General features: G+C 40.1%; 1 protein-coding gene across 6 annotated transcripts in view; it reads right to left on the bottom strand.

Annotated features, from left to right (window-relative positions):
- LOC140733155 (CSC1-like protein 2) overlaps positions 1 to 27,511 on the bottom strand; it is a 191,513-nt gene that overhangs the window by 112,485 nt on the left and 51,517 nt on the right. For all 6 annotated transcript variants that reach the window (XM_073056084.1, XM_073056083.1, XM_073056082.1 and 3 more), the window contains 2 exons: positions 10,423 to 10,606; positions 5,277 to 5,356 (listed from right to left, as the gene is read on the bottom strand). In XM_073056084.1, the coding sequence (XP_072912185.1) occupies positions 5,277 to 5,356; positions 10,423 to 10,584 (242 nt within the window). In that variant the 5' untranslated portion in view covers positions 10,585 to 10,606. The remainder of the gene's footprint in view (positions 1 to 5,276; positions 5,357 to 10,422; positions 10,607 to 27,511) is intronic.

The following is a 27,511-nucleotide window of genomic DNA, read 5'->3' as shown; positions in this document are numbered from 1 at the left end:
TCCATGGAGACACAAGATACTACAGATATATATAAAAAAACAAACTGCTGAAGAAACTCAGCAGACAGGCAGCATCTGTGGGGGGAAGCAGACAATCGGTCTTTTGAGTCAAAGCTCTTCATCAGTGCAGATTTTGTTGCTTCATTGTTAATCCAACCTAGTGAGGAATTATACAAATTTTGTGTCAAAAATTAGTTGGTTCACTTTTAAACAACCAGTAAAGCCACAAGGAACAGGAAAATGAAATAAGCAGACAGCTCCAATGATGGAACAAGTCTAATTTCATTGTAGATAAAATGATGGATGCCAAAGAGGAAATGTGTGACGATGTTTTGGACCACACACAAATTAACAGCAAAATATGACCTGAAAGCATATCAAGATCAATAAATCCCCGGAGTGTAAGGTCCTCAGACCTTATTGGAAACTAGGGAAGAAATTTATGAACTTTATGGACTTCAGTAAGGCCTTTGACAAGGTTCCGCATGGAAGGTTAGTTAGGAAGGTTCAATCGTTAGGTATTAATATTGAAGTAGTAAAATGGATTCAACAGTGGCTGGATGGAAGATGCCAGAGAGTAGTGGTGGATAACTGTTTGTCAGGTTGGAGGCCGGTGACTAGTGGTGTGCCTCAGGGATCTGTACTGGGTCCAATGTTGTTTGTCATATACATCAATGCTCTGGATGATGGGGTGGTAAATTGGATTAGTAAGTATGCAGATAATACTAAGATAGGTGGCATTGTGGATAATGAAGTAGGATTTCAAAGCTTGCAGAGAGATTTAGGCCAGTTAGAAGAGTGGGGAATGGAGTTTAATGCTGATAAGTGTGAGGTGCTACATTTTGGTAGGACTAATCAAAATAGGACATACATGGTAAATGGTAGGGCATTGAGGAATGCAGTAGAACAGAGTGATCTAGGAATAATGGTGCTTAGTTCCCTGAAGGTGGAATCTCATGTGGATAGGGTGGTGAAGAAAGCTTTTGGTATGCTGGCCTTTATAAATCAGAGCATTGAGTATAGGAGTTGGGATGTAATGTTAACATTGTACAAGCCATCGGTGAGGCCAAATTTGAAGTATTGTGTACAGTTCTGGTCACCAAATTATAGGAAAGATGTCAACAAAATAGAGAGAGTACAGAGGAGATTTACTAGAATGTTACCTGGGTTTCAGTACCTGCTACAGAGAAAGGTTGAACAAGTCAGGTCTTTATTCTATGGAGTGTAGAAGGTTGAGGGGGGACTTGATAGAGGTACTTAAAATTATGAGGGGGATAAATAGAGTTGACGTGGATAGGCTTTTTCCATTGAGAATAGGAGAGATTCAAACAAGAGGACATGAGTTGAGAGTTAGGGGGCAAAAGTTTAGGGGTAACACGAGGGGAAACTTTTTTACTCAGAGAGTGGTAGCTGTGCGGAACAAGCTTCTAGTAGAAGTGGTAGAGGCAGGTTCGATATTGTCATTAAAAAAAAAATTGGATAGGTATATGGACAGGAAAGGAATGGAGGGTTATGGGCTGAGTGCAGGTCGGTGGGACTAGGTGAGTGTAAGCATCGGCACGGACTAGAAGGGCCGAGATGGCCTGTTTCCGTGCTGTAATTGTTATATGGTTATAATCTGTGGAGGCCCATTTGCTTCATCTTTAGCCACAGGTGAAGCTTTGAAGACTAATGTACCATTATTTAAGGGCAACAAAGAAAAGCCAGGGAACTACAGGTCAGTGTGTCAATCATCAGTTGTGGCAAGTTATTGCAAGGGATTCTGAGGGATGGGATTTATCAACTTTTGGGTAGGCAAGACCTAAGGAGGAATACTCAGCATAGCTTTGCACTTAAGGAATTGTATGAGACTAATCTCAGTTTTTCAAAGAGGCAACCAAAAGAACTGATGAGGGTAGAGTAGTGGATGTTCTTTTCATGGACTTTAGCAAGGAATCTGACATGGACCTACATGGCAGACTGGTCTTGAAGGTTAGATCCAGGGAGATATAGCTAATTAATTCATAATTGGCTCAACAGTAGGAATCAAGGGTAATGGCTAAAAACTGTTACTTGCACTGGAGGCCTGTGACTAGTGGGTGTGCCACAGGGATTGGTGCTGGGACCTTTGTTGAAGCCTAATGTGCCACATGCCTTCACCAATCTGACACACTTTTCAGCCAACACGGCACTTGTTATCCTTGATCCCTCTGTGTTACAACACTCCCCAGGGCCCAAGAATCTACTGTACAAGTCCTACCTTGGTTTGACTTCCCCAGATGCAGCACTTCACACTTAACTGAATTGAACACCATTTGGCCCACTTTCATAGCTGATCCCCCATACCTAGAGGTCCCCTGTAATATTCTTCATTGTCGATGATGCCACCTATTTACCCAAAGATATATTCTTGTACTATTCAATGTTGCATATAGAGTAATGATTCACCAGCCATCTTTAATGATTATAGAGCAGACAAGTAGAAAAACTGAAAAATATGGAGCATACTATGGATTAGTATTTGTAGGGTCATCATCAGTAAATGATCTGTCACACCTTAGCAATGCAAAACTATTACAATCAAAACAAAACTGGAACCAAATGATTGTAAGACAGATTTAAATGACACATAGCCCATGATGATAAGAATGGGCTTTTTAGAACCAGTTACATCAGTGGGCCGTTTCATACAGATTTCTGATTAGCATCTATGAATTAAATATTGTTTAAAATTTAAACAAATACATATTAATATAAAAACATTACATTAAAAAACATCCTTTTCTTAAAAATAAGATGACAACATAATAACTTGGAACAATGGTGATGGGATACAATGAAGTGTGACGTAATGTTATATGAAACACCTTTGACAAGACTAAAATCCAGAGGTCAAATGTTACAGAAACTGATAAAATACTTATTCCTTCATCGAACACTTTTAGCATCCTTATATTGACGCTGTTAGAAAAAATTGATTTGATGAAAAGCAAATTTTACAAGATAGCTGCTTGGATTACTGGCAGGCTCCTTTTTAATCAATTTAAAATTATTGACCAATGATAGACCCTTGAATGATTAGCTCAGTTTATTGAGAATAAACCAACAACGAGATAATAATTTGAACCACTAAATAAAGTAACCCAAGTTTAAAAAAATTAACAACTTATTCTAGAAAGATCATCTAAATTAGGGAGATCAGGAGGTGGGGCAGAAAAGTGAGTCAGTGCCTACTTTAGAAACAAAAGTTATAAATTAGGAATCATTTCAATTATATGCAGAGGTACTGTTACAGCATGAATTGCAAACTACAATTAGTCTCAATGATGCACAGAAATGGATTTCAGTACCCTGAACTGATGAGTTGCTTAAAGCATTCTGGCCTATGAGAAATAAACTCACAGGTATCCTACGTTAATTCCCACCTATCATGTGTTTTGATTTCAACTTCCCCAACCCAGTCCCTTCCCATTCCACCCCCTCCAGCAAAAAGTACTTCAAAATTTCATAATTTAAACCGACTGCTGTGACATTTATTTGGAAACCCAGGACAAACATACAGTAGAATATACCTTGATCAACAGGACATCCTACAGGATCTCATGTGCTCACCAAAGATAATGTTAATTTTAATGAAGGGTAATTTGCACATTTCTTTGGATGACATTATATAATGGACTAGATTGCAAGTTGGTCGATGTAAATTGCATTAGCGATAGTGATAAATTCAGTGATAGGTAAACAGAGTCAGAATCAGGCTCATTATGACAGTCTTGAATGATGTCAAATTTGTTTTGTGGCAGCAGTACAGTGCAAAGACATCAAATGATAAATTATAAGCTATATAAATAGCAATGCAAACAGGAGTGATGAGATAGTGTTCATGGACCAGAAACCTAATGATAGTGGGGAAGAAGCTGCTTCTGAATCATTAAGTGTGGGTCTTCATCAGGACTGGTAAAGGAGGAGGCAGAAAGGAGAATAAAGAGGTGAAAGAGGGTGCTAAACGAGGACAAACTGGCAGGTGATAGGTAAGACCAGGTGATGAGAAAGGTAGGAAAGTGGAGGAGGGGATGAAGAAAGAAGTTGGGAGTTGTAAGAGGTAAAGGACTGAAGAAGAAATCTAATAGGAGAAGATAGCAGACCATGGAAGAAAGGGAATGATAAAGGAACCAGAGGGAGGTGATGAGCAGGTGAGAAGACAGGGGTGAAAGGGTAACCAAACTGGGGAATAGCAAAAGAGAGGTGAGCAGGTGTAGTAATTATCAGAAGTTAGAGAAATCAATGTTCATGGCATCAAGTTGGAGGCTATCCAGACAAAAGATGAGATGCTGCTCCTCCAACCCCATTGTGACAGTAGAGGCGGCCATGGACACAATGGGAATGGGAATTCGAATTGAACGGAGTACACGTGCTCGATAAAGCAGTACCTCAATCTGCATTGAGCCAACCACTGGCATGCCTCCTGCACTGCATTAATTCTAGAGTAATACAACATTTAACTGCACTGCATGCAATTCAGTGTGGTATTACTCTAGGATTTTGATGGAACACTGACCTATATGTCATGTACCAATATGAGAATACAAAGGTGATGTAGAATACTGGCCTAATCCTACCTGCACGCTATTGAATTGAATTGACTTTATTACTTACATCCTTCATATACATGAGGAGTAAAGATCTTTACGTTATGTCTCTGTCTAAATGTGCAATTTATAGTCATTTATAATAAATAGCATGTACAACAGGACAGTCAATATAATATAGAAATACAATTGAATCAGCATTAATTAATCAGTCTGATGGCCAGGTGGAATAAGCTGTTCTAGACCATGTTGGCACTGGCTTTTATGCAGTGGTACCGTTTCCCAGAATGTAGCAGCTGAAACAGTTTGTGTTTGGGGTAACATGGGTTCCCAATGACACACCAGAAGGGATACGATGATTTTGAGGGAGTCCTCAATTCATTAATGACCCAGGGCTTAAAGGATAGGTTACAGAAGCAGTGATTCATTTGAATTACTTTATAATAGCGACGGTAGTATCTACTATTTAAAGTGATAACAGATTTCCGTTGGATGCTGAGAACCTGTTGCTGCAAGTGGGATAGACAGAAGAGGGTGTAAAATCTTAGATTATTCTGAAATTAAATCAGAGACTTCACTCAAACATGCAGAATCTGAAAATCAGTCTAACAAAAAAAAATTGTTAAAGGTTAGGAAGTACTGTGGTCCTTCAATATTACCTAATAGCAACAGAAATACTAACACAGAAGAGTACTTCATGCTGTTTACCTGTCAGCATCCGAAACCAGTGCAAGGCGCCCATAATCCCAGGCCAGTTTCCGTAGAACAGAAAACACAAACAAGAGTACCTAAAATAAAAATGAAAGAGATGAAAACATAGCTAATATGCAACAAATCTATACTATGCATTCCAAGTTCAACAATAGCAATGATCTTAATTGATTTACTCTGTGTACCTGATCTTGGACTTGCATATCCCAGCAGAGCTGAATAACCCAAGTAATAGAGGTACAACATATTTGTCATCCTTCATTTACTTGCGGCTGCCCAGAACGTCAAGATAAGGGAATATCATGAAGGAAATTGGCAAGTAACACACACAAAATGCTGGAGGAACTCAGCAGGCCAGGCAGCATCTATGGAAAAAAGTACTGTTGATGTTTTGGGCCAAGACCCTTCAGCAGGACTGGAGAAAAAATGCTGAGGAGTAGATTTCAAAGCTAGGGGAAGGGGAGAGATAAACACAAGGTGATAGGTGAAACCTGAAGGGGGGGGGGGGGGAATGAAGTAAAGAGTGGACTGTACTCTTTTCCACAGATGCTGCCTGGCCTGCTGAGTTCCTCCAGCATATTGCATGTGTTGTTTGGATTTCCAGCATCTGCAAATTTTCTTTTGTTTGTGAAGGGATTCGACAAGATCACTTTCATCATGCATTTCCCATATTTCTGCTCTCTTTCTTTCCCCTCCAGGGGAAAATTCTCCTGACCTTCACCTTTTATCCCACCAGCTCCTTTTCATTCCTCCCCCACCACCCCCAGGGGTGGAGAAATTGTCCATTCTATCCTGCTGCATGTCTTCAACTCCTACATTCTTTTGTTTGTGCTCTCACTCTAACTGCTTCCATTCATTCATTAATTAGATAATCCTGTTTACAGTTTATCTCCATGGTCACCCTGGTTTTACACTATCAGAATTGTTCCCCTGCCTTTCTATTGATGCAACCCAACCTGCTGAGTATTTCCGGCATCTATTTTTGAGTGCTTCCTTTCGGTCAATGTTCTGTACATTTCCAAATGACATGGATGTATTAGTAATCGTTCAAAGGAAGATGAGGAAGATAATTGATTTGAATTTGGTAAATTCAAATCATTTAGCCCTTAGGTCAGCTTTATTTTTACAATGAGTCAATGCAATACCTTGTATTATTTATAATTATTCTTTGGTTGCAATATGTCATACATACAATTTATTCCGCACAAGAATTGACAGCGTGCATAAACTGAACGGTGGGCCTCAAAGTTCACTACATTTGGATTTATTTTTTGTCGTGTACACAGCCAAGTTTGGAAACCTGGAACACGAAGAAAATCACAGGAACAGAAGGCCACTCATCCCTTCAAACTTAGAGCGATGGGATTGCTACTTTGCACATGATAACAGTGCTGGATTACGCAGATCAATATTCATGACCTTCTACAGATGCACAGTAGACAGCATCATAACATGCAGAACATGATCACTGCATGGTACAGAAACTGCCCTGCAGTAGACAGGAAGGCTCTACAACAGGTAGTCAAAACTGTCCAATGCATCACCAGCACCAGTCTAACTGCCACCAAGGACATATATACTGAAAGGTGCCAGAAAAAGGCCAGCAATATGATGAATGATACCACCCACCCTGCTTCATGGACTGTCTGTCCCACTCCCATCAGGGAGGAGGATATTTAGCATCCAAGCCAGGACCACCAGACTCAAAAACATTTACTTCCTTAAGCAGTAAGGATGATCAACATCTCCACTCAGCACAATGACCTGATTTCATATCAGAATCACCTTATGTAGTCGTTTTATGCACAACGTCTATAAGCTACTTATTGTTTTTTGTTGTTGTGTTCCTATCTTAGTGTCTTTTTGTGCTCCATTGGATCCAGAGTAACCATTATTTTGTTCTCCTTTACACTTGTGTACTGGAAATGACGTTAAACCATTGTGAATCACTTTGTGATTTCTGTTTGTTTTAATATTCATATCAGTGCTGCTGAGCCTTTGCAAGAGATTCCCAAACTTTTCTTTACTGTGTATCCACTTCCAGATTTTTAAATATATTTTAATCCCTTACTATCTGCTCAAGTTCCAATCAATCGATTAAATGCAGTAATGTTGCAGAGTCAAATGTGTTAAACCTACACTACACTCCTGGAACACACACAAAATGCTGGTGGAACGCAGCAGGCCAGGCAGCATCTATAGGGAGAAGCATTGTTGATGTTTCGGGCCGAGACCCTTCGTCAGGACGAAGCAGGCCCAAAACGTTGACAGTGCTTCTCCCTATAGATGCTGCCTGGCCTGCTGCGTTCTACCAGAATTTTGTGCGTGTTGCTTGAATTTCCAGAATCTGCAGATTTCCTCGTGTTTGCTTTTTAACTACACTCCTGGATACTTGAGATTTCTGAAGCTTTTCTAGCTTTGAGAACATAACATTCAGAATACTTCCAAAGCCATAAAGTTGGGATGTATGAAGTCTAACAGCTTTGTTCATTAAAATAAGTGAATTTGCACACTAAGCTTATTTCATTTATCAGATATTTAAATTTTCCAACATCCTGAACAGTTACACAAGAAAGTATGAACTTTAAAAAGGCAATGAACGAAAGTGGCAAATGCTAGATTTGGTTAGGATTATTTTTCTTCCTTCCTCTAAATCACAGTTGTCCCTTTTAAAAACTGCATTTGTCTCTTTGACATGAATTCTTGCAGGCAAAGATTCCAGCATTTTTGGAGAGAGACAGAAAACAAAAGTAATGAAACGTGTAGTTCAAGACAAAGTAGATGGTGAAAAAGCCAAGAATGGGGGAAAGAGTCACTAAGGAGGGACATGATAGGCTGGGCTCCAACCCCCTTCCCCCCAAATTTATATAAAAAGTGTTTTTTATATACCTTATAGAGGTAGTAAAAAAATCACAAGGGACATAGATGAGGTGATGGTCAGCGTTCCTCTCCCCCACCAAAGTAGGGGAGTTTGTGTAAGAGGGCATAGTTTAAGGTGGGGGTGGGGGAAGGAGTTTTGAAGGGACCCGAGAGACAACTTTGTCTGCACTGAGAGTTTGGATATATAGAACAAGTTGCCAGGGGAAGTGGCAGAACAATGTTTAAAGGCATTTGGACTTTTATGGATATGAAGGGTCTAGTGGGATATGATCCAGTTGCAGGTAAATGGGACTAGCTCAAGTAGGTAACTTGGTTGTCATGGACAAAGATGGGCTGAAGGACCTGGTTCCATGCTGTATTACTATGACCAACTTCCAGAATTTTACCAAAGCCCCCCCTAAGATTAGTTACATTGCTCTGGATAATGATTATCAGGCGAGGAACTACTTCTGTATGTGAAGGGGAGGTGTAGGAATAGTGGTGGGAGGAGTCAAGTTATTTTGCTACTTGTATATTACCAGAACATATCAACTTCAAACATGGGCTTGTGATCCAATGCAAGGAAGCTTTAGGAAGCAGGTGGATATCAGGCTGTTTTCTAACCAGCAAAACATTCATTGTCAATACAACTCAACTAATTAAACATTCTGTTAGCTAGATAATAATGGAATGCATTCCCTACCACTTAGTCTTTCTAGACATTGTGCATTTCTTTGCATTGTGACAGCTGACTACACCCAAATTCATTAAGTGCCATTCGGAGATTGACAAACTGAATTCATTTTTCCGCCCAACTGATTAAATCTTCCTGCAGTCTTAAGAATTTTCCCTACTATCAACCACACTTGTGTATAATTTGTAAACTTCTGCAGAATGCTTCATAGATGTGCTTAAAAGCTAGCAGAAAGACCTTGGACTTTGAGTAATACATCTTCCAATGACAACATTTTTGAATCCACCACTTTATCATCAGCTCGAGTACCTACGGTAATTAAAACCCAACGCAACTCAAGCTGTGGCTGTGGCCAATTTTATCTATAAATTTATTCAGGGGATATTGTAGCCATTGGTAAGGTCAGCACTAATTGTCAACCTGTGGCGACCCACTTTCTGCGCAGGCGAACCGGCTCACAAATAGCCAGCGCGCGGGGGGAGACTTTGGTAATGCACCTCTGACGTCATTTCCGCCCGGAGAGGGCGGGCGCTAGGGATTTAAATGCCAGCGCCGCAAAGTTCGAATAAACTAGTCTCGAAACGTCTTAGCGACTGCGTGTCGTTATTTCAGCGCTGTGTGTAGCACATCACTACAAACCCTTAATTGTCCTTGAGGTAGTGGTACTGACTTAGTAATCTGCTGCAGGCTTTATGCTGCTTAGTAAGGAATTAAAGAATTGTATACATGTCAATGAGATACTGGCACAGTTGGACAAGGAAGACACTTGTGAGCTTAGACTAATGTCTTTAAAAAGCACTTTGCCTGGAATGATTAAGGCTTTATTTTCACTGGTGCATTTATAACCCCCAGCAGTTACCTCTGTGAAGGCAGACATGACAGTGCAATTCCCTATTGTTTTCAGCATGTCAGTTGCCAGATGAAAATGTATTTAAAGATCAAAACTCATCGTCTACCAGCAGCAGATATCTCTAGCCTCCTACATGTGTTACCTACTACAGGCCTTGGAAAGACAGACTAAAGATTTCGCCACAAAATGCCCAACATAGATTGCTAACATCTAAGCTAGTCATGGAAGAGATTGCTAGATGGATGGAGGAAAAGGAGTACTGAGTGCTCTCAAAGCCTACTCTGAAAACTGAACATTCCTACTAATGCCTAAAAATTACTGGCCCACCACTGCTCAACATGGAGGTACAGCAACTGCACACAGTATTGAGACTCCAGCCTAATTAGAAGAAAAGCGCCACATCAAACTACCCAGTGACCCTGTCAGGCATTCCTGACTCATTGGTGGAAGAGTCAGAAGTTCCAACAATGGACTCCCAAGTCATCCCAGCACCAGGAGGGAAGCAAGTCCCCCTCAATCCCCAGGGAATGCTCAAGACCATACAGAATTAGTAACTGGCCTCTGCCTGAAGTATTTGGTACCATTTGTGGCATCATCCTCATGGCTGTCTTGACAGTAAATCCCAGGTATAACCCATAAACAGGAACAAGATTAGCAGTAGCTTTTGAATTAAAAAAAAGTTGACAAAAACATGGAAATAGTAACATGCTGAACATACAAATCCAAAAATTTACACATACCAAAAAGCACATAAAGTCTAGTGCAAGCACAGTGGGAACGCCTCCAAAAGGCAAGCCTTGCAGCACAGTACTTCTTATCCGAGCACTGTAGCAGTAGTCCTTAGTTGAATTAGAATTCACTGTCACACTGGAGCTGATGGTTGACTCTGAATTAAATGACATCTTTATTTCTTCATTATCTTATCTGTAAAGAAAAGAAAGAAACCACTAAGTATTTATTACAGCTTGTACAAGTGTAATGACAAACAAATTCAACAAGTCCATCCTTTTTTGGCTACAAATCTACATTTCCATTAGATGCAAAGTAATAAAGGACACACAATATGGTTGGGGTTGGAGGAAGGTATTTACAGTTTTTAATCTGTGAATGAAATCACTTGCAAAAGTGAAATGATACAAGGGTGTCCATGTGATACTGACAAGATGAACAGTTGTACATTTGATACAAAAGGAAACCACACGCTTTTCTTTCTCTACAATTCTGCCAGGAACAAATACATCAAGAGGTGCAGGTTGAATGGAGGGAAACAAACCAAACAAAGGTTCAGGGGACAGACTGAAAACAGGAAATTGATACTGAAAGTGTGTTTACATCATTACCAAACTAATTGCTAATAATTTCCAAAATGTATTCATGACTGTTATGGTTTTCTAGGACAAACATATTTATTTGATTCTCTGAATACAGTCAGACAGTTTACTATACCTAAAACTAGAATGTTTAAAATGTGGAGAGTGAATTTTTCTACCTTACAGTTTCATACTGTAAAATACCTCGCCCAAGCCACTAGACACAAGTAAATCAATGTTTTCTTCTTACAGAATCAGAATAAATATCACTGACACATTGCAAAATTAGTTGTTTAGCAGAAGTACATTGCAATACATAAAATAACCTGTTAATTACTATATATAAATATATATATGATGGCATAGTGGTTAGCACAACACTTTACAGTTCCAGTGACCCAGGGTCAATTCCTGCAGCTGCCTGTAAAAAGCTTGAATGTTCTCCCCGTGACCATGTAGGTTTCCTCCGGGTACTCCGGTTTTCTCCCACAGTCCAAAGATGTACCAGTCGGTAGGTTGATTGGTCATTGTAAATTGTCCTGTGATTAGACTAGGGTTAAATTGGGGGTTACTGGGTGGCATGGCTCAAAGGGCTGGAAGTGCCTTTTCTGTACTGTATGTCAATTTAAACAATGATAAAATATAAACATATTAAAATATATAAATACATACAAATTAAATTCTAAAAATTAAATACCTGACTTGGAACACTTTATATATCAGTGTCTGTTACTAACTTTCCAGTTGGGCAAGTATAACCAGAGAACTGTACACATAAGCCCACATTAGTGTTTTAAGTTATTGTCATGAGATTCTGCATGCATTAAATGCTATTATTAAAAACATGAAAAGCAATCCAATGAGAAAGCAAAATAGCAGGAATTTATCCTGATGTGGTGCATTCTAGATTCCAAGCTCAGGCTATTTAAAGTTTTATCATGTAACAGAATGCTATCCTTTTTTATTTCATACCTGTGACTAATAGTCCTTGCCCTTTCCACTGGAACAGCTGCCCCCATAATTGTCAAAATCCTTCACTGGTACATTTCTCACTAAATGAAACAGCCCAGCCTCTCCAAGTGCAATACACCCCACAAATGAGAAGAACCGATTCAGTTAGGTTATGTCATGTCACCTAGGGCTCAAAAAAACAATAATTAATGCAGTATTTATGTGACTGAAACAAGAGAGTCTTTTCTCTGTTGATCAGTGTCAAAAAAAACCCAAATTACATCTACTGTGATTCAATGTTGGAAAACAATAAAACATGAAAACTTCTGGATATATGAGTGCCTATAAAAAGTATTCACCCCTCCCCCCAGATGTTTTAATGTTTTATTGTTTTACAGCATTGAATCACAGTAGATTTAATTTGGCTTTTTTTTACACCTATCAAAAAATTCAGTTGATTTAACCAAATACTTTCTGCCTCTACAAATCCCAACTCAGCTTGAGTATTTGTTTTCTTCCTCCAGTCATTGTTTCTAAAACCGTGTTTATCATCAACATTACACTCACCAGCATGTAACTAATGAGAACGTCCTTTTGAACAATTAGTTCCGCTTACAAACCTGTCATTTTTTCCTGCTAAGGGAGGGAAACTGCAACCTTCCACTCCAAGTATTGATAGTGGCACTGCTGATCAATTAACCTTATCAATGACCCCTGCCATTTCTGTTTTTGTTGATAATTTTCCATATTTCAATAAATACTGCCATTTGGAACTAATTATTCTACTCTCAACTTGTGTCAATTTTTGTCTAATATTCTATTCTTAGTACCCACAAATGACTTGCAATCCAGAAGTTAGTTTCTCAATTCCCCTCCATGTTAACCATCATTGTCTCATCATATTTTGCCTCTCTCACGTGCTCTCTTACTGAGTCTGGTTAACCTGGTTTTCTCAGAGTTCTCATGGTACTCATCCTACTGTTAGAACAGCTCAAGCCCTCACAAACCACATTTTCTCAGAGTTCTCATGGTACTCATCCTACTGTTAGAACAGCTCAAGCCCTCACAAACCACATTTTCTCAGAGTTCTCATGGTACTCATCCTACTGTTAGAACAGCTCAAGCCCTCACAAACCACATCAGTGAATATCCTGAGCTGAGGTGCAACCCATTCATGTTAAAATTTTTACATCTCGTGAAGGGTCACATTGTTCAAGATTAGGGCATGTGGCCAAGAGAAAAATATGCAAATTGTTAGGATCATGAAATATTAAAAGTTCCTTGTACGAGTTGCCACAAGCAAGAAATCTTTATATACTTAATTGATTGTGCGGACGATAATCACTAAACCGAATATTCTATCTGTTACTGTATTGTAGTTTTATGTACTTTCAAATGATAGAATATGCACAGAAACTTTCTGCTGAAGACAGCAGGATGATTCTAAAGTAGCTGAAGATAGCACAATGATTCCAAAATAGTGTCTTTCGCATCAGACTGCATTTTAAGCTCTATTAGAAATGATTCAGCATTTAAGTCCTGACGAAGGGTCTCAGCCCGAAATGTCGACAGCGCTTCTCCCTATAGATGTTGCCTGGCCTGCTATGTTCCACCAGCATTTTGTGTGTGTTGTTTGAATTTCCAGCATCTGCAGATTTCCTCGTGTTTGCTCAGCAATTAAGTCATCAGTGTGACTCAGCAGCGGGCAGCAAGATTTAATATTGGGCAACAACATACTGTAATGCTATCATATGCAAAATGTTATCAAAACAAGGCTGGAGCTAGAAGTAGAGCGACAGCATATGTGCACAAAAGGAATGGGTGGGGTAGGTGGCGATGGGCTTTGGTGCTCCTTTTAATTAACATTTATTAAGAAATGGTTCTGCTTCCATAAGGAATAGTTCCAGAGGACTGAAAAATTGCAAATGTCACTCCACTCTAAGGGAGGGATGCAGATGAAAATAATTACGTCAGGTAGTCTGACTCCAGTGATTGTAAAGATCTGAATCCATTATCAAGAATGCGATTTAGGGGCACATGACAAAATAAGCCAAAGTCAGTTTGGTTTCCTTCTGGGGAAATCTTGCCCGGCAAATCTGTTGAAACTCTTTGAACAGAAGAAAGTCAGTGGATATTGTTTAATTGGATTTTCAGAAGACCTTTGACAAGGTGCCATACATGAGGCTGCTTATTAAGAGTTCACTGTATTAAAGGAAAGATACTAGCATGGATAAAAGACTGGTTGATAGGCAGGAGGCAAAGTGTGGGAATATAAAGGGGGTCTTTTCTGGTTGGCTGCTGGTGACTAGTGGTGTTCTGCAGGGATTGGTGCTGGGAATACTTCTTTCCACGTTATATGTCAATGGCTTGGATGAAGGAATTGATGGTTTTGTCACCAAGCTTGCAGATGATACAAAGATAGGTGGAGAGGCAGGTAATGTTAATAAAGCAGAGTATCTGTAGAGGACTTAAGACATATTGGGAGAATGGGCAAAAAAGTGGCAGATGGAATATAGCGTAGGGAAATGCATGGTCATGCACTTTGGTAGAAGGAATAAAGGCATAGACTATTTTCTAAATGGAGAGAAAATTCAAAATCAGAGGTGCAAAGAGTCTTGGGGGTCTTGAAGGGTTAACTTGCAGGTTGAGTTGGTGATTGGGAAGGCAAATACAATGTCAGCATTCATTTCGAGGACTCAAATGTGAAAAAAAAGCAAGAATATAATGTGGAGGCTTTGTAAGGCAATGGTCAGCCTGCACTTGGAGAATTGTGGATGTGGTGGCATTGGAGAGGGGCCAGAGGAGGTTCATGAGAATGATCAGGGAAGAGATGCAGAAGCATCAGGACTAGTACTGCTGCACTGGGTAATAGCTTCTTCCCTCAGGCTGTCTACTGTTTACCTGTGTTGCACACTACATGCTTTTGAATTATAATGTATTAACTTATCATTGTAACATTTTGTCTTTTGTGCTATGTGTGGTATATGTTTTGTGGGTACACTGTGGTCCAGAGGAACATAGTTTTGTTTGGTCAGATGTCAATAACCTTGAATTTGAACATTATTGTATCATTCCCATTGTAATGAATACATCTGGAAAAAAGATGATTAAAACCAGGAAAAATCCTAGTCTTTCCAAAGTATTTGAGTTGCTTTCTAGTAAAGTTTGTAGATGTAGCTAGTGAGTTATAGCCATAGTGGTAGTTGGCCAGCAGTTTCTATTGGATCAACTTAGGCTCACTTTAACTATGGCTGACAAGATGCTATTTATAGCAGCTTTAATTAACAGCTTCCTCTCTCTCATTATCAGTAATGAAAGCCTCACTTCTCATTTCATGAGCTAACATAATTATTTAAAGAACAAGACTGAAATACTCTGAACATGTTCCATACTGAAACTTTGCTTTGTGGTCAGTAGTGCATGGAAATCAAGTATCTTTAATTGGTTTTAAAATGATTATTTAAAAAAAAACAATTCAACATTAAACAGGTAGGATGCAGCCTGCAACAATAGAGAATATTTCACAAATGACAAATCAAAAATTCATTTCTTCTTTACAATTGTAAAGAACATGCCTAGAGAAGAGATGACTGAGAATCAGGAGAGATCTAAGTTTTTCAAAATAATGCCTTTGAATGCCCATAATCAATTTGCTTGTTGTCGGCTTTTGTTCATTCAGCTGTTCACCCTTCACATAGATTTTCTGGATGCAGCACTAATCTTGACTTCTCTTCTAAATAGGAATACATTTCAGTGCAATCTAAACAGGGACCTTTAATTTTCATTCTGCTTTAAAGTAGAGGGATTCGTTGATACATAAACGCAAGTTTGGAATTTAAAAGATTAGTGATGATCTTGTTGAAAACCAATATCCTGACAAAGCGTAACATTCAGTCCTGAGAGTACATTTACTCGAAGAATTTAGAACTGATAGATAGTTTTCAGAATAAAGGGTTCACCATTTCACTACCCTGGACATTCGCTTCCCGCCCTCTCCCACTGAGTAGAACATACAAAAGCCTGAAAGCACATACCATCAGGCTCAAGGACCGCTTTTATCCTGCTGTTTGAAGACTATTAAACAGTCTCCTAGTATGATAAGAGGGATTCAACCTCATTATAGCCTTGCACCTTAGCACCTGCCTGCACCGCACTTTGCAGTAACTATATGCAGCATTTTATTATTACTTTTCCCATGTACTATCTCAAAGCACGATGTGATAAAATAATCTATATGGATGCCATGTAAAACAAAGCTTTTCACTGTACCTTGGTACATGACAGAAAATAAATAAACCAATAAACCTGGGCGGAGCTTTGAAGAAATGGAAGATTCTTGCCTTCTGTATATGAAATACAAGATGTGAAATGTCTTAATTTATTCATAGGATATGGATATCATCGGCAAGGTTAACATCAACCGACCATTTTCAATTGCATTAAGGCAGTGAGCCAACTCCTTCGATGACGGAAGCCTTTTGGTAAAATATTGGCAGGTGAGGAGATCCAGATTTTGGCCCAGTATTGAAATTTCTACGTCAGGAACATCTGAAAAATCTTTGAAAGTACTCTTGATTGCCTGTGTTTTTTTTTCTCCTCTAATTATCCATTCACCATTTCTAGATTCAATTTGTAACCATTTTACTACCAATTATCACTAGACCCTCTGGAGAATTGTATCTGATTCACATTCACTACAATTTTACTGGGATTCTCCAATATAACATTTGATCTAACAACACACACAAAGTGGTGGAGGAACTCAGCAGGCCAGGCGGCATCAATGGAAAAGAGTACAGTTGACATTTCAGGCCAAGAGCCTTCAGCAGGCCTGGAGAAAAAAAAGAGTAGATTTAAAAGGTGGAGAGAGGGGAGGGAGAGACATCAGGTGGTAGGTGAAACTGGGAGAAGGGGTGAAGTAAAGAGCTGGGAAGTTGACTGGTGAAAGAGGTACAGGGCTGGAGAAGGAGGAATCTAATAAGAGAGGACAGAAGGCCATGGAAGAAAGCAAAGGGAGGAGGAGCACCTGTGGGAGGCGATGGGTAGGCAGGGAGAGAAGGTGAAAGAGGGAAAGGGGGATGCAGAATGATGGAGTTAGGGGGGGGGGGAAGGGTATTACTGGAAGTTTGAGAAATTGATGTTCATGCCATCAGGTTGGAGGCTACCCAGATAGAATACAAGATGTTTGCTCCTCCATCCTGAGTGTGGCCTCATCATTACAGTAGAGGTGGCCATGGATTGACGTATTGGAATAGGAATGAGAAGTGGAATTAAAATGGGTGGCCAATGGGAGATCCTGCTTCGTCTGGCAGACGGAGTGTAGTGGCTCAGAGAAAAGGTCTTCCAATCTACGTCGGGTCTCACTCATATACAGGAGGCCACAATAGGAGCACTGGACACAGTTTATGACCCCAACAGACTCACAGGTGAAGTGTCACCTCACTTGGAAGGACTGTTTGTAGCCTTGAATGGTAGTGAGGGAGGTAGTGTAGGGGCAGTTGCAGCACTTGTTTCGCTTGCAAGATCAATCATTGCTCGGATAGTAAGCTTTTTCTTTGATAAGACTTGACTTCACATTACTCTGGTTACTATTCCAGTGATTCAGAATAGGTATTTGCAGCAATAATTGGCTGCATTTGATGTCTGGATTTTTGTTGTCTAGGGAACTATTTCCTTACAGGTGAATGCCAGTGTGTTGGAGTGACTTGTTGATAAGAGCAGCAAGTTCTGGAGTACAGAGTCTGAACACCACAGTCAGGATACTGTCGGGGCCCACAGTCTTTTATCAAAATGATTTGGTATGGCAGGGTGATCTGTAAAGCAAATCAAATTGGCCGAAAGCATACAAGATTCTTGTGGTGGTAGGAACCTTGCATCCATTCAGTATTTCTGCCTGGAAGATGTTACAATGCTTTCGCGTTCACTTTGGCACTGAAATATGGTGGTGTTCATTGTGCACCTGTTGTAATTGTTCACCACCACTCATGGTAGGCCGTACCAGGACTGTACAGTTTTGATGCGATTCACTTATTGTGGCATTACTCAAGTCTACAGAATACCTGTTAAGCACATATGAAAACCTTGCACAGATTCACCACTTCATTTAAGTTCTCATTTCTCTACACTTCAATAAACCAGAATTGGATTTCTTAGCCTCATGGCAATGTGAGTACTGACCAACCCAACACAAGACCAAGGTGGAATACTACACCTGGATAAGGAAGGAGATTGTATTAACAAGAAAGGAGGTGCATTGGAGGTAGTATGGAGAAGATGCACTAAGTTAATTCCAGTAATGAATGGGGTGATTGATGAAGGTTAAGCAGGTTAGGCCTAAATCCACTGCCTGCTCTTCTTGTTAAACTCCAACCTTATTGAATCATCTAAGAGTTTGAGGGGTACTGACAGGATTGTTAGAGCATTTTTCCTTAGCTGGATGAATCAGAACAGCAGAGGTGGCATGGTCTCAGAATTAGGACTTGTTTATTTAAGAGAGATGAGAAGGAATTTCTCCTCTCACAAAGTTCTGCATAGTTTCGTAGCTCTTACTAGATAATTTGAGGAGTCATCGAATATATCCAATGCATAAAACTAACAAATGCTACCAGGGAATCAAGGTGTATAGGGAGGAGAAAAATGGTTGAAGCCAAGAATGGATCAGCTATGATCTTACTAAATGGCAGAGCAGAATCAGAGGCCAAATAGATTATAGCTGCTCCTATTGTAGAATACAAGAACACAAGTAAAAGCCCCTCTCCACTGTATACATCACCTGCAGCACTAGTCATAGACTCCAGCACAGAAACAAGTCCTTCAGCCCATCTAGGCCATGCTGACCCATTTATCTGACTAGACCCATCTACCCACAACCCTCTCATCCATGTAATTCTTTCTTGTTGCAGTAGTAATATAATTTCATTTTCAATCCCAGCTGTTTCTGACAACTCCAAGTCCGAATGCTTGAAAGCAGAATGAGCAAAACAATTTGAAATCTGAAACAAACACACACACAGTGAAAACAGATCTCTACAAAGTGATCCAAATTAATTAAAAGTACAAAACACAATAATTGGTTGCATAAATATACACCCCCTTTAATATGACACACCAAATGGTGTAGCAAATGGGTTTTAGATAATTAGTAAAATGGAGATCACCATATGAGGTCAAGGAGGTTCAATTGACTGTAGTAAAAATACACCTGTATCTGGAAGGTCCAACTGCTGACGAGTCAGTATCCTGGCATAAACTACACCAAGACGACAAAGGAACATTCCAAGCAGTTCCATGAAAAGCTTATTGAAAAGCACATGTCAGGAAATGGATACAAGAAAATTTCCAAGTCACCCAATAGCCCTTGGAGTACAGTTAAGTCAAACATCAAGAAATGGAAAGAATATGACACAGCTGTAAATCTGCCTTGAGCAGGTCATCCTCAAAACCGACTGACCGTGCAAGAAGGGGACTAGTGAGGGAGGCTACCTAGAGATCGATGACAACTCTGGAGGAGTTACAGGCTTCAGTGGCTTAGATGGGAGAGATTGCACATACAACTGTTTCCCAGATGCTTCACCAGTTGTAGCTTTAAGGGAGAGTGGCAAAGAGAAAGCCACTGTTGGAAAAAAAACCTCAAATGAAATCTTGGCTAGAGTTTGCCAGAAGGCATATGGGAGACTCTGAAGTCAGCTGGAAGAAGGTTCGATGGTCTGATGAAACCAAAATTGAGCTTATTGGACATCAGACTAAACACTATGTTTGGTGTAAGCTATCCGCTATGTTTGGCATAAGCCATACACTGCACATCATCTAAAACACACCATCCCTAGCATGAAGCATGTTGGTAGCTGCATCACGCTGTGGGGATGCTTCACTGCAGCAAGCCCTGGAAGCTTATGAAGGTAAAATGAATTATGAAGGGTAAAATGAATGCAGTAAAATACAGGGAAATCCTGGAGGAAAACCTGACGTAGTCTGCAAAATAACTGCAACTTGGGAGAAGATCTGTTTTCCAGCAAGAGAATGACCCCAAGAATAAAGCCAGAGCTACACAGGAATGGCTTAAAAACAACAAAGTTAATGTCCTGGAGTGGCCAAGTCAGAGTCCGCACCTCAATCCATATGAGAATTAGTGGGTGGACTTGAAAACAGCTGTTCGCTCACAATCCCCATGCAATCTGACAGAGCTTGAGCAGTTTTGTAAAGAATAATGGGGAAAAATTGCAGTCTCTAGATGTGCAAAGCTGATAGAGACTTAACCACACAGACTGAAAGCTGTAATTGCTGCTAAAAGTGCATCTACTAAATACTGACTTGAAGAGATTGAATATTTAAGCAATTAATTATTGTGTGTTATATTTGTAATTAACTTGGATCACTTTGTAGAAATCTGTTTTGACAGACACAAAAGAGACTTTTTCTGTGATTTTGTAAAAAAAAGCTAAATTAAATCCATTGTGATTCAATGTTGTAAAACAATAAAACTTCCAAAGGGAAGTCTTTATAGGAGGTGTGTGTGTGTCTGTGTGTGTGTGTGCCCCCCCACACACACAATGTACATATGCTTATAGTAGTTTGATTCTTAATAGGTTTAAAAACACAATGACATATTTACCAAGCAATGTTTAACCCACTGAATAAATCACTGGTCCTTGTGCAATCATTGGCCCCACCCCAACACCCTCCTATACCAATGTTCAAAGGTTACACGTTGCAGCAAAAGAATGCTTTATTCAAAACCAGAGGTTCCCTTTGAATTAGTATTCATGGTAACTTTTTCCACAGTTAAGGAAAATTGGACTCAGCTGGTTTGAACTGTGTCACACAAGTCAACTGTGTTAAACTGGCAAAACAAAAATCAACTGGTTTTTATTGAAACGGTGAAAGGGAAAGTGACCACTACTGATCATATATAACTCTTTCTAATATATAAAAAAACTATGTCTGAATTTTTTCCAGTTTTGTATCTTCCTCCATTTAAAGCAGGGGTTACTAATCTTTTTTATGCCATGAACCTGTACCATTGAGGGGTCCGTGGACCCCAGGTTGGGAACACCTGATTTAAAGTTAATACATGTTGCTTCCAGTTGGGTATTTTAAATCTGAATAACTATTTGAAAAATAAAGTTTCAAATTTTTGGGTGTCATCATAATTTAAGAGCCTCTATTAGATAATAGTGGAAGCTGTTATAATGAGCAACCCTTCACTCCCCCACCCCTGAGAGCTTCTGGCAGATCATGTATTCCTCACTTTCTCCTACACTATAACCTTGTGCCATCAATTCCTCTGCAACAATCTACACTTATGTGCAAGTTACAGTTTCTAAATCTTTGGATGACATAAACTTTGTAGTATTGTGAATTCCAAAGCGGTTAGTAATGCAGCAAGATATAAACAGCCTGGTAGAATGGGTGGTTCAAATTTAAAGCACAGAAATGCTAGTGGATAGATTTTGGTAGAAAGAATGAGGAGCAAAAACAAACTTTGATATTGGAAATCCAACTACTGGGAAATCCTGATGGTTTAGCACCTGACTCACTAGATAGTATTTGCCACACTCAACTCACTGGCATCCAGTTTCCACACTTTTTAAACTTTTCTGGTTAACTGGAGAAATTCATAGCAATTTTTAAAAAGTGTATTGCATACTAATCAAAATAACATTCAAACGTAAGGAAAATCTGGCAACGTGGCATCAAAATTCTCAGTCAACTGTAGTTTAATTATAGAATAAAAGGAGGTGCAACATCAGGGGTCCTGGAGTTTTATGTGCAGTCACTGGAAGTGGCAAGACAGATTTGGAAACATACAAAATTCTAGGCTTCATGAAGAGGCATGGAACATTAAACCAGGGAAGTCACACAGATTCCTTGAAAGTCCAGGTTTAGCTCAAGTTCAATTCTTGTTGGCGTGTCCTAGGAATATTGAGACATGGAGGTTGCACGGGTGATTTATTAGAATGGTTTTTAGGATAAGGGGCCATAATTGTAAGGGTACTCCAAGAGGACCAAAACCTTGTTGTGGTTTGGAGGCTTCCATGCCTCAATGACCCAGAGAGCTATATTGGCTGGAGTCAGGGCTTTATACTTTGGCTCTTCATAGGGTCACCCATACCAACAGGTCGAAGGGTAGAGGCCAGACTAAGAGCGGTCCACCAGTCCTCCAGGTTCAGGGGTTCAGCTCAGGGCTAACAACCTTGATGAATGGTAATGTAAAACAGTTATGGAAACAGCAATGAAGAAAATGAAGAATTCTTCTACATCTTGGAGGTCCTTCATTGCTGCCCTAAGTGCCAGCAGGTGTAACAGGCAGTAAGCAAGTAAGTTACAAGGATAGATTGGAGAGAAGCAATCTTGATGAAGGTTGAAAGGAGAACTAGTAGAAGTATAGATAATAGTGAAGTATCAGGACAGAATGGACAGTGGGGGGGGGGGGGTGCATATCTATTAGTGGCCAAGGATGAAAAGACAATGGTATAAAATAATGGATGAGAATGACAGGCAAAATTAAGCATGCATTTGGAGAACTAGGTCTAGAAATAATAATGAAGTAGGAAAAATGTCTGAATAGCTGATGGGCAGAGCTGCACAGTGCTATGTAAAGGATGATTTTAGTGACAGTTCAGATGTGGTCCAAAGCCCAAGATAGCTATCAATTACAAGGGATGGAGTTGGTGGCTAGGGAGAATTTGTAATGAGGCCACAAAGAATAACTTTTTTTTTTTACAATATTTAAATTGGAAGAAATTTCCACTCATTAATTATTGACATTGGTCAGTTTGATAGTATGATGATAGGGAAAATTCAGGAGGGTTGGTGGGGACCAATGTCCTTGTGTGCAGGTTTCCTAGAGCTGTTGGGGAGGGTTTAAACTAATTTGGCAGTTGGATAGGTTGTCAATGGCACATACATGAAGTTCTGGTCCAGAAGACAAATGAGGAAAGAGGCAAATAAATGTTAAATAATAATTCTTTGAGTTCACTACAGGAAGTGGATGAAATGAGAAAATTTTGCTGTTGATTCCGTGGCTCCTTTTGGGAAATAAAAAAGAGTTGCTGTCTTCTCATCAGAACAATGGCAGCACATCATGCAAAGGGGGTGTTGAAATACATCATTTTTAACTCAGCACTGGTACAAAGGGGGGCAGATGTCCTATATAATCAGTATAGGGAGTTAGGGAAAAGGCTGGAGCAGAACCTCCAGGGTAGTAATTGCTGGATTACTCCCCATATCACATACCAGTCAGGGCAGGAATAGGATAATAGTACAGTTGAATGAGTGGCTGAGTGAGTGGTGCAGGCAGCAAGGTTTCAGATGTCTGGATCATAAGGATCCCTTCTGGGGAAGGTAAAACCTGTTACACCTGAATCCTTGTGGACAGGGTTGCTAGAGTTGTTGAGAAGGGTTTAAACTAATTTGGCAGGCAGTGGGAACCAGAGATAGGGCTGAGGATGAGGCAGTTAGTAAACAAGTCAAGGCAGTATGAATAAGACTGAGGAAGGACAGACAGATGATAAGGCAAAATAGCAGTCAGTGGGATGAGTTGAAGTGTAACACTGGGGCAAAAAAGAAAAGGTTGATGAATACAGAACTGAAGACTAGGGAGAAAGATCTTGGGAAACTGAAAAGTCTGAAGGTAGATAAGTCACCTGGACTAGATGGTCTACACCCCAGGGTTCTGAAAGAGGTGGCTGAAGAGACTGTGGAGGCATTAGTACTGGTCTTTCAATAATCACTATTCTGGAATGGTTCCTGAAGACTGAAAAATTGCAAATGTCACTCCATTCTTCAAAAAGGAAGAGAGGCAGAAGAAAGGAAATTACAGGCTAGTTAGTCTGACTTCAGTGGTTGGGAAGATGTTGGAGCTGATCATTAAGGATATTGTTTTAGGGTACTTGGAGACACATGATAAAATAGGCCAAGTTCAGCGTGGTTTCCTCAAAGGAAAACCTTGCTTGACAAAACTGTTGGAATTCTATGAAGAAATAGCAAGCAGGATAGACAAAGGAGAATCAGTTGATGCTGTGTACTTCGATTTTCAGAAGGCCTTTGACAAGGTACTACACATGAGGCTGCTTAACAAGCTATGAGCCCATGGTATTACAGGAAAGATTCTAGCATAGATAAAGCAGTGGCTGATTGGCAGGAGGCAAAGAGTGGGAATAAAGGGGAGCCTTTTATGTTGGCTGTCAGTAACTAGTGGTGTTCCACAGGAGTCTGCATGGGGACTGATCCTTTTTACTTTATATGTCAATGATTTAGATGGTGGAATTGATAGCTTTGTTGCAAAGTTTGCAGATAGTATCGACGATAGGTGGAGGGGCAGGTAGTTTTGAGGAAGTAAAGAGGCTACAGAAGGACTTAGATTAGGAGAATGGACAAAGAAAGTAGATCGAATAGTGTCGGTGAGTGTATGATCATGCACTTTGGTAGAAGAAATTAAAGGGTTTACTATTTTCTAAATGGAGAGAAATTACAAAAATCTGAGGCACAAAGGGATTTGGGAGTCCTTGTGCAGGATTCCCTGAAGGTTTATTTGCAGATTGAGTCTGTGGTGAAGAAGGTAAATGCTCTGTTAGCATTGATTTCAAGAGGACTAGAATATAAAAGCAATAATGTAAATGTTGAGACTTTATAAAGCACTGGTTAGGCCTTACTTGGAGTACTGTGAGCAATTTGGGCACCTTATCTTAGAGAGGATATGCTGAAACTGGAGAAGGATCAAAGGCAGTTCGTGAAAATGATTCTGGGATTAAACTGATTGTCATATGAAGACTGTTTGATGACTTTGAGTCTATATTCACTGGAATTCAGGAGAACGAGTGGGGACCTAAATGAAACCCATCAAATAGTGAAAGACCTCGATAGAGTGGATGTGGAGAGGATATTTCCTATGATGGGACGGCCTGAGACCAGACAACACATCCACAGAATACAAGGGCATCCTTTTAGAACAGAGATGAGGAGGATTTTCTTTAGCCAGAGAGCAGAGAATCTGGAATTCATTGCTGCAGGCATTTGTGGAGGCCAGACCTTATCTTAAGATATAGGTAGATGATCTTGTTGCACTGTTAGAGATTGACAGGTATGACGCTGTGGGCATTACTGAGTCACAGCTGAAAGAAGATCATAGTTGGCAGCTTAACATCCAAGGATACACATTGTACTGTGAGGTCTAGCAGGTAGGTAGAGGGGTTGGTGTGGCTCTGTTGGTAAAAAATAAAATTAAATCCTTAAGAAGATGTGATATAAGAAGATGTAGAATGGGTAGAGTTAAAATTGAAGGGGTAAAAACACCCTGATGGGAGTTTTATACAGGCCTCTGAACAATAACCAGGATACAAATTACAACGGGAGATAGCAATGGCATGTAAAAAGGGCAATGTTATAATAGTCATGGGGGATTTCAATATGCAGGCAGATTGAGAAAGTAAGGTTGGTGCTGGATCCCAAGAAAGGGGATTTGTAGCATGCCTACAAGACAGCTTTTTAAGAGCAACTTGTGGTTGAGCCCTCTATGGGAAAGACAACTCTGGATTTGGTGTTGTGTAATAAATCAGATTTGATGAGGGAGCTTAAGGTAAAGGAACCTTTGGAAACAATGACCATAATATGATAAAATTTATCCTGAAGATTCAGAGGCAGAAGTCAAATGTAACAGTATTACAATGGAGTAAAAAGGGAATTTGAAGGATGAGAGAAGAGCAGGCCCAGGTAAGTTGGATGGGGGTTCTAGATGACGGCAGAAGATCAATGGCTGGAGTTTCTGGAGAGAATTCTGAAGGTGCAGATTCCTACCGATGAAGAAATATTCTAAAGGGACACGACCTTGGTTGACATGGAAAATCAGACAATATAAAGATAGGTGGAGGGGCAAATAGTGTTAAGGAAACAGAGAGTCTGCAGAAGGACTCTGACAGATTGAGAGAATGGGCAAAGTGGCAGATGGAATATAGTGTAGGTAAATGTATGGTCATGCATTTTGGTAGGAGGAATAAAGGCATAGATTATTTTCTAAACTGGGAGAAAATTCAAAAATCAGAGGTGGGAGGGGTCTTAGGGGGTCCTTGTGCAGAATTCCCGAAAGGTTACCTTACAAGTTGAGTCAGTGGTAAGGAAGGCAAATGCTATATTAGCATTAATTTCAAGAGAACCAGAATACAAGAGCAAAGATATAATACTGAGGCTTTGTAAGGCATTGGTCAGACCACACGGAGTGGAGCAATTCTGGACCCCTAATCTACAAACCCCATTTCCAGAAAAGTTGGGATATTTTCCACAATGCAATAAAAACAAAAATCAGTGTTATGTTAGTTCACGTGAACCCTTACTTAACTGACAAAAGTACAAAGATTTAATAGTTTTACTGACCAACTTAATTGTATTTTGTAAATATACACAAGACTCCACATTAAGCAGGCTAATTGGTAGCAGGTGAGGTATCATGACTGGGTATAAAAGTAGCGTCCATCAAAGGTTCAGTCTTTGCAAGCAAGGATGGGTCGTGGCTCACCCCTTTGTGCCAAAATTCGTGAGAGAATTGTTAGTCAGTTCAAAAGGAACATTTCCCAACGCAAGATTGCAGAGAATTTAGGTCTTTCAACATCTACAGTACATAATATTGTGAAAAGATTCAGAGAATTCAGAGACATCTCAGTGCGTAAAGGGCAAGGTCGGAAACCACTGTTGAATGCGCGTGATCTTCGAGCCCTCAGGTGGCACTACCTAAGAAACCGTCATGCTACTGTGACAATTATAGCCACCTGGGCTTGGGAGTACTTCGGAAAACCATTGTCACTTAACACAGTCTGTCGCTGCATCCAGAAATGCAACTTGAAACTGTATTACGCAAGGAGGAAGCCATACATCAACTCTATGCAGAAACGCTGGCCAGTTCTCTGGGCCTGAGCTCATCTCAGATGGACCGAAAGACTGTGGAACCGTGTGCTATGGTCAGATGAGTCCACATTTCAGCTAGTTTTCGGAAAAAAACGGGCATCAAGTTCTCTGTGCCAAAGATGAAAATGACCATCCTGATTGTTATCAGCGGAGGGTGCAAAAGCCAGCATCTGTGATGGTATGGGGGCGCATCAGTGCCCACGGCATGGGTGAGTTGCATGTATGTGAAGGTACCAGTGACTCTGAGGCGTACATTAGGATTTTAGAGAGACATATGTTGCCATCAAGGCGACGTCTCTTCCCGGGACATCCATGCTTATTTCAGCAGGACAATGCCAGACCACATTCTGCACGGGCTACAACAGTGTGGCTTTGTAGACACAGAGTGCGTGTGCTTGACTGGCCTGCTGCCAATCCAGATCTATCTCCTATTGAAAATGTATAGCGCATCATGAAGAGGAGAATAGAGGTTGAAAGGGATAATGAATCAACCATAACGGAAGGGTCTGATGGGCCGAATGGCCTAATTCTGTTCCTCTGTCTTATTGTCTTATGACAGATGGAGTTTATTCTGCCTGAAAGTTGGTGAATAGTGGTATTCTGCAGAGGTCTATTCTGGCATCCTTTGCCCTTTGTTTTTTTTTCCTAGATGACTTTAAAAAGTGTAGCAATA

Source organism: Hemitrygon akajei, chromosome 9 (assembly GCF_048418815.1).
Source record: "Hemitrygon akajei chromosome 9, sHemAka1.3, whole genome shotgun sequence".
NCBI classification, from domain to species: Eukaryota; Metazoa; Chordata; class Chondrichthyes; order Myliobatiformes; family Dasyatidae; genus Hemitrygon; species Hemitrygon akajei.
The sequence above is the reverse complement of the archived record's forward strand: the minus strand, read 5'-3'. Positions and strand labels throughout refer to the sequence as shown.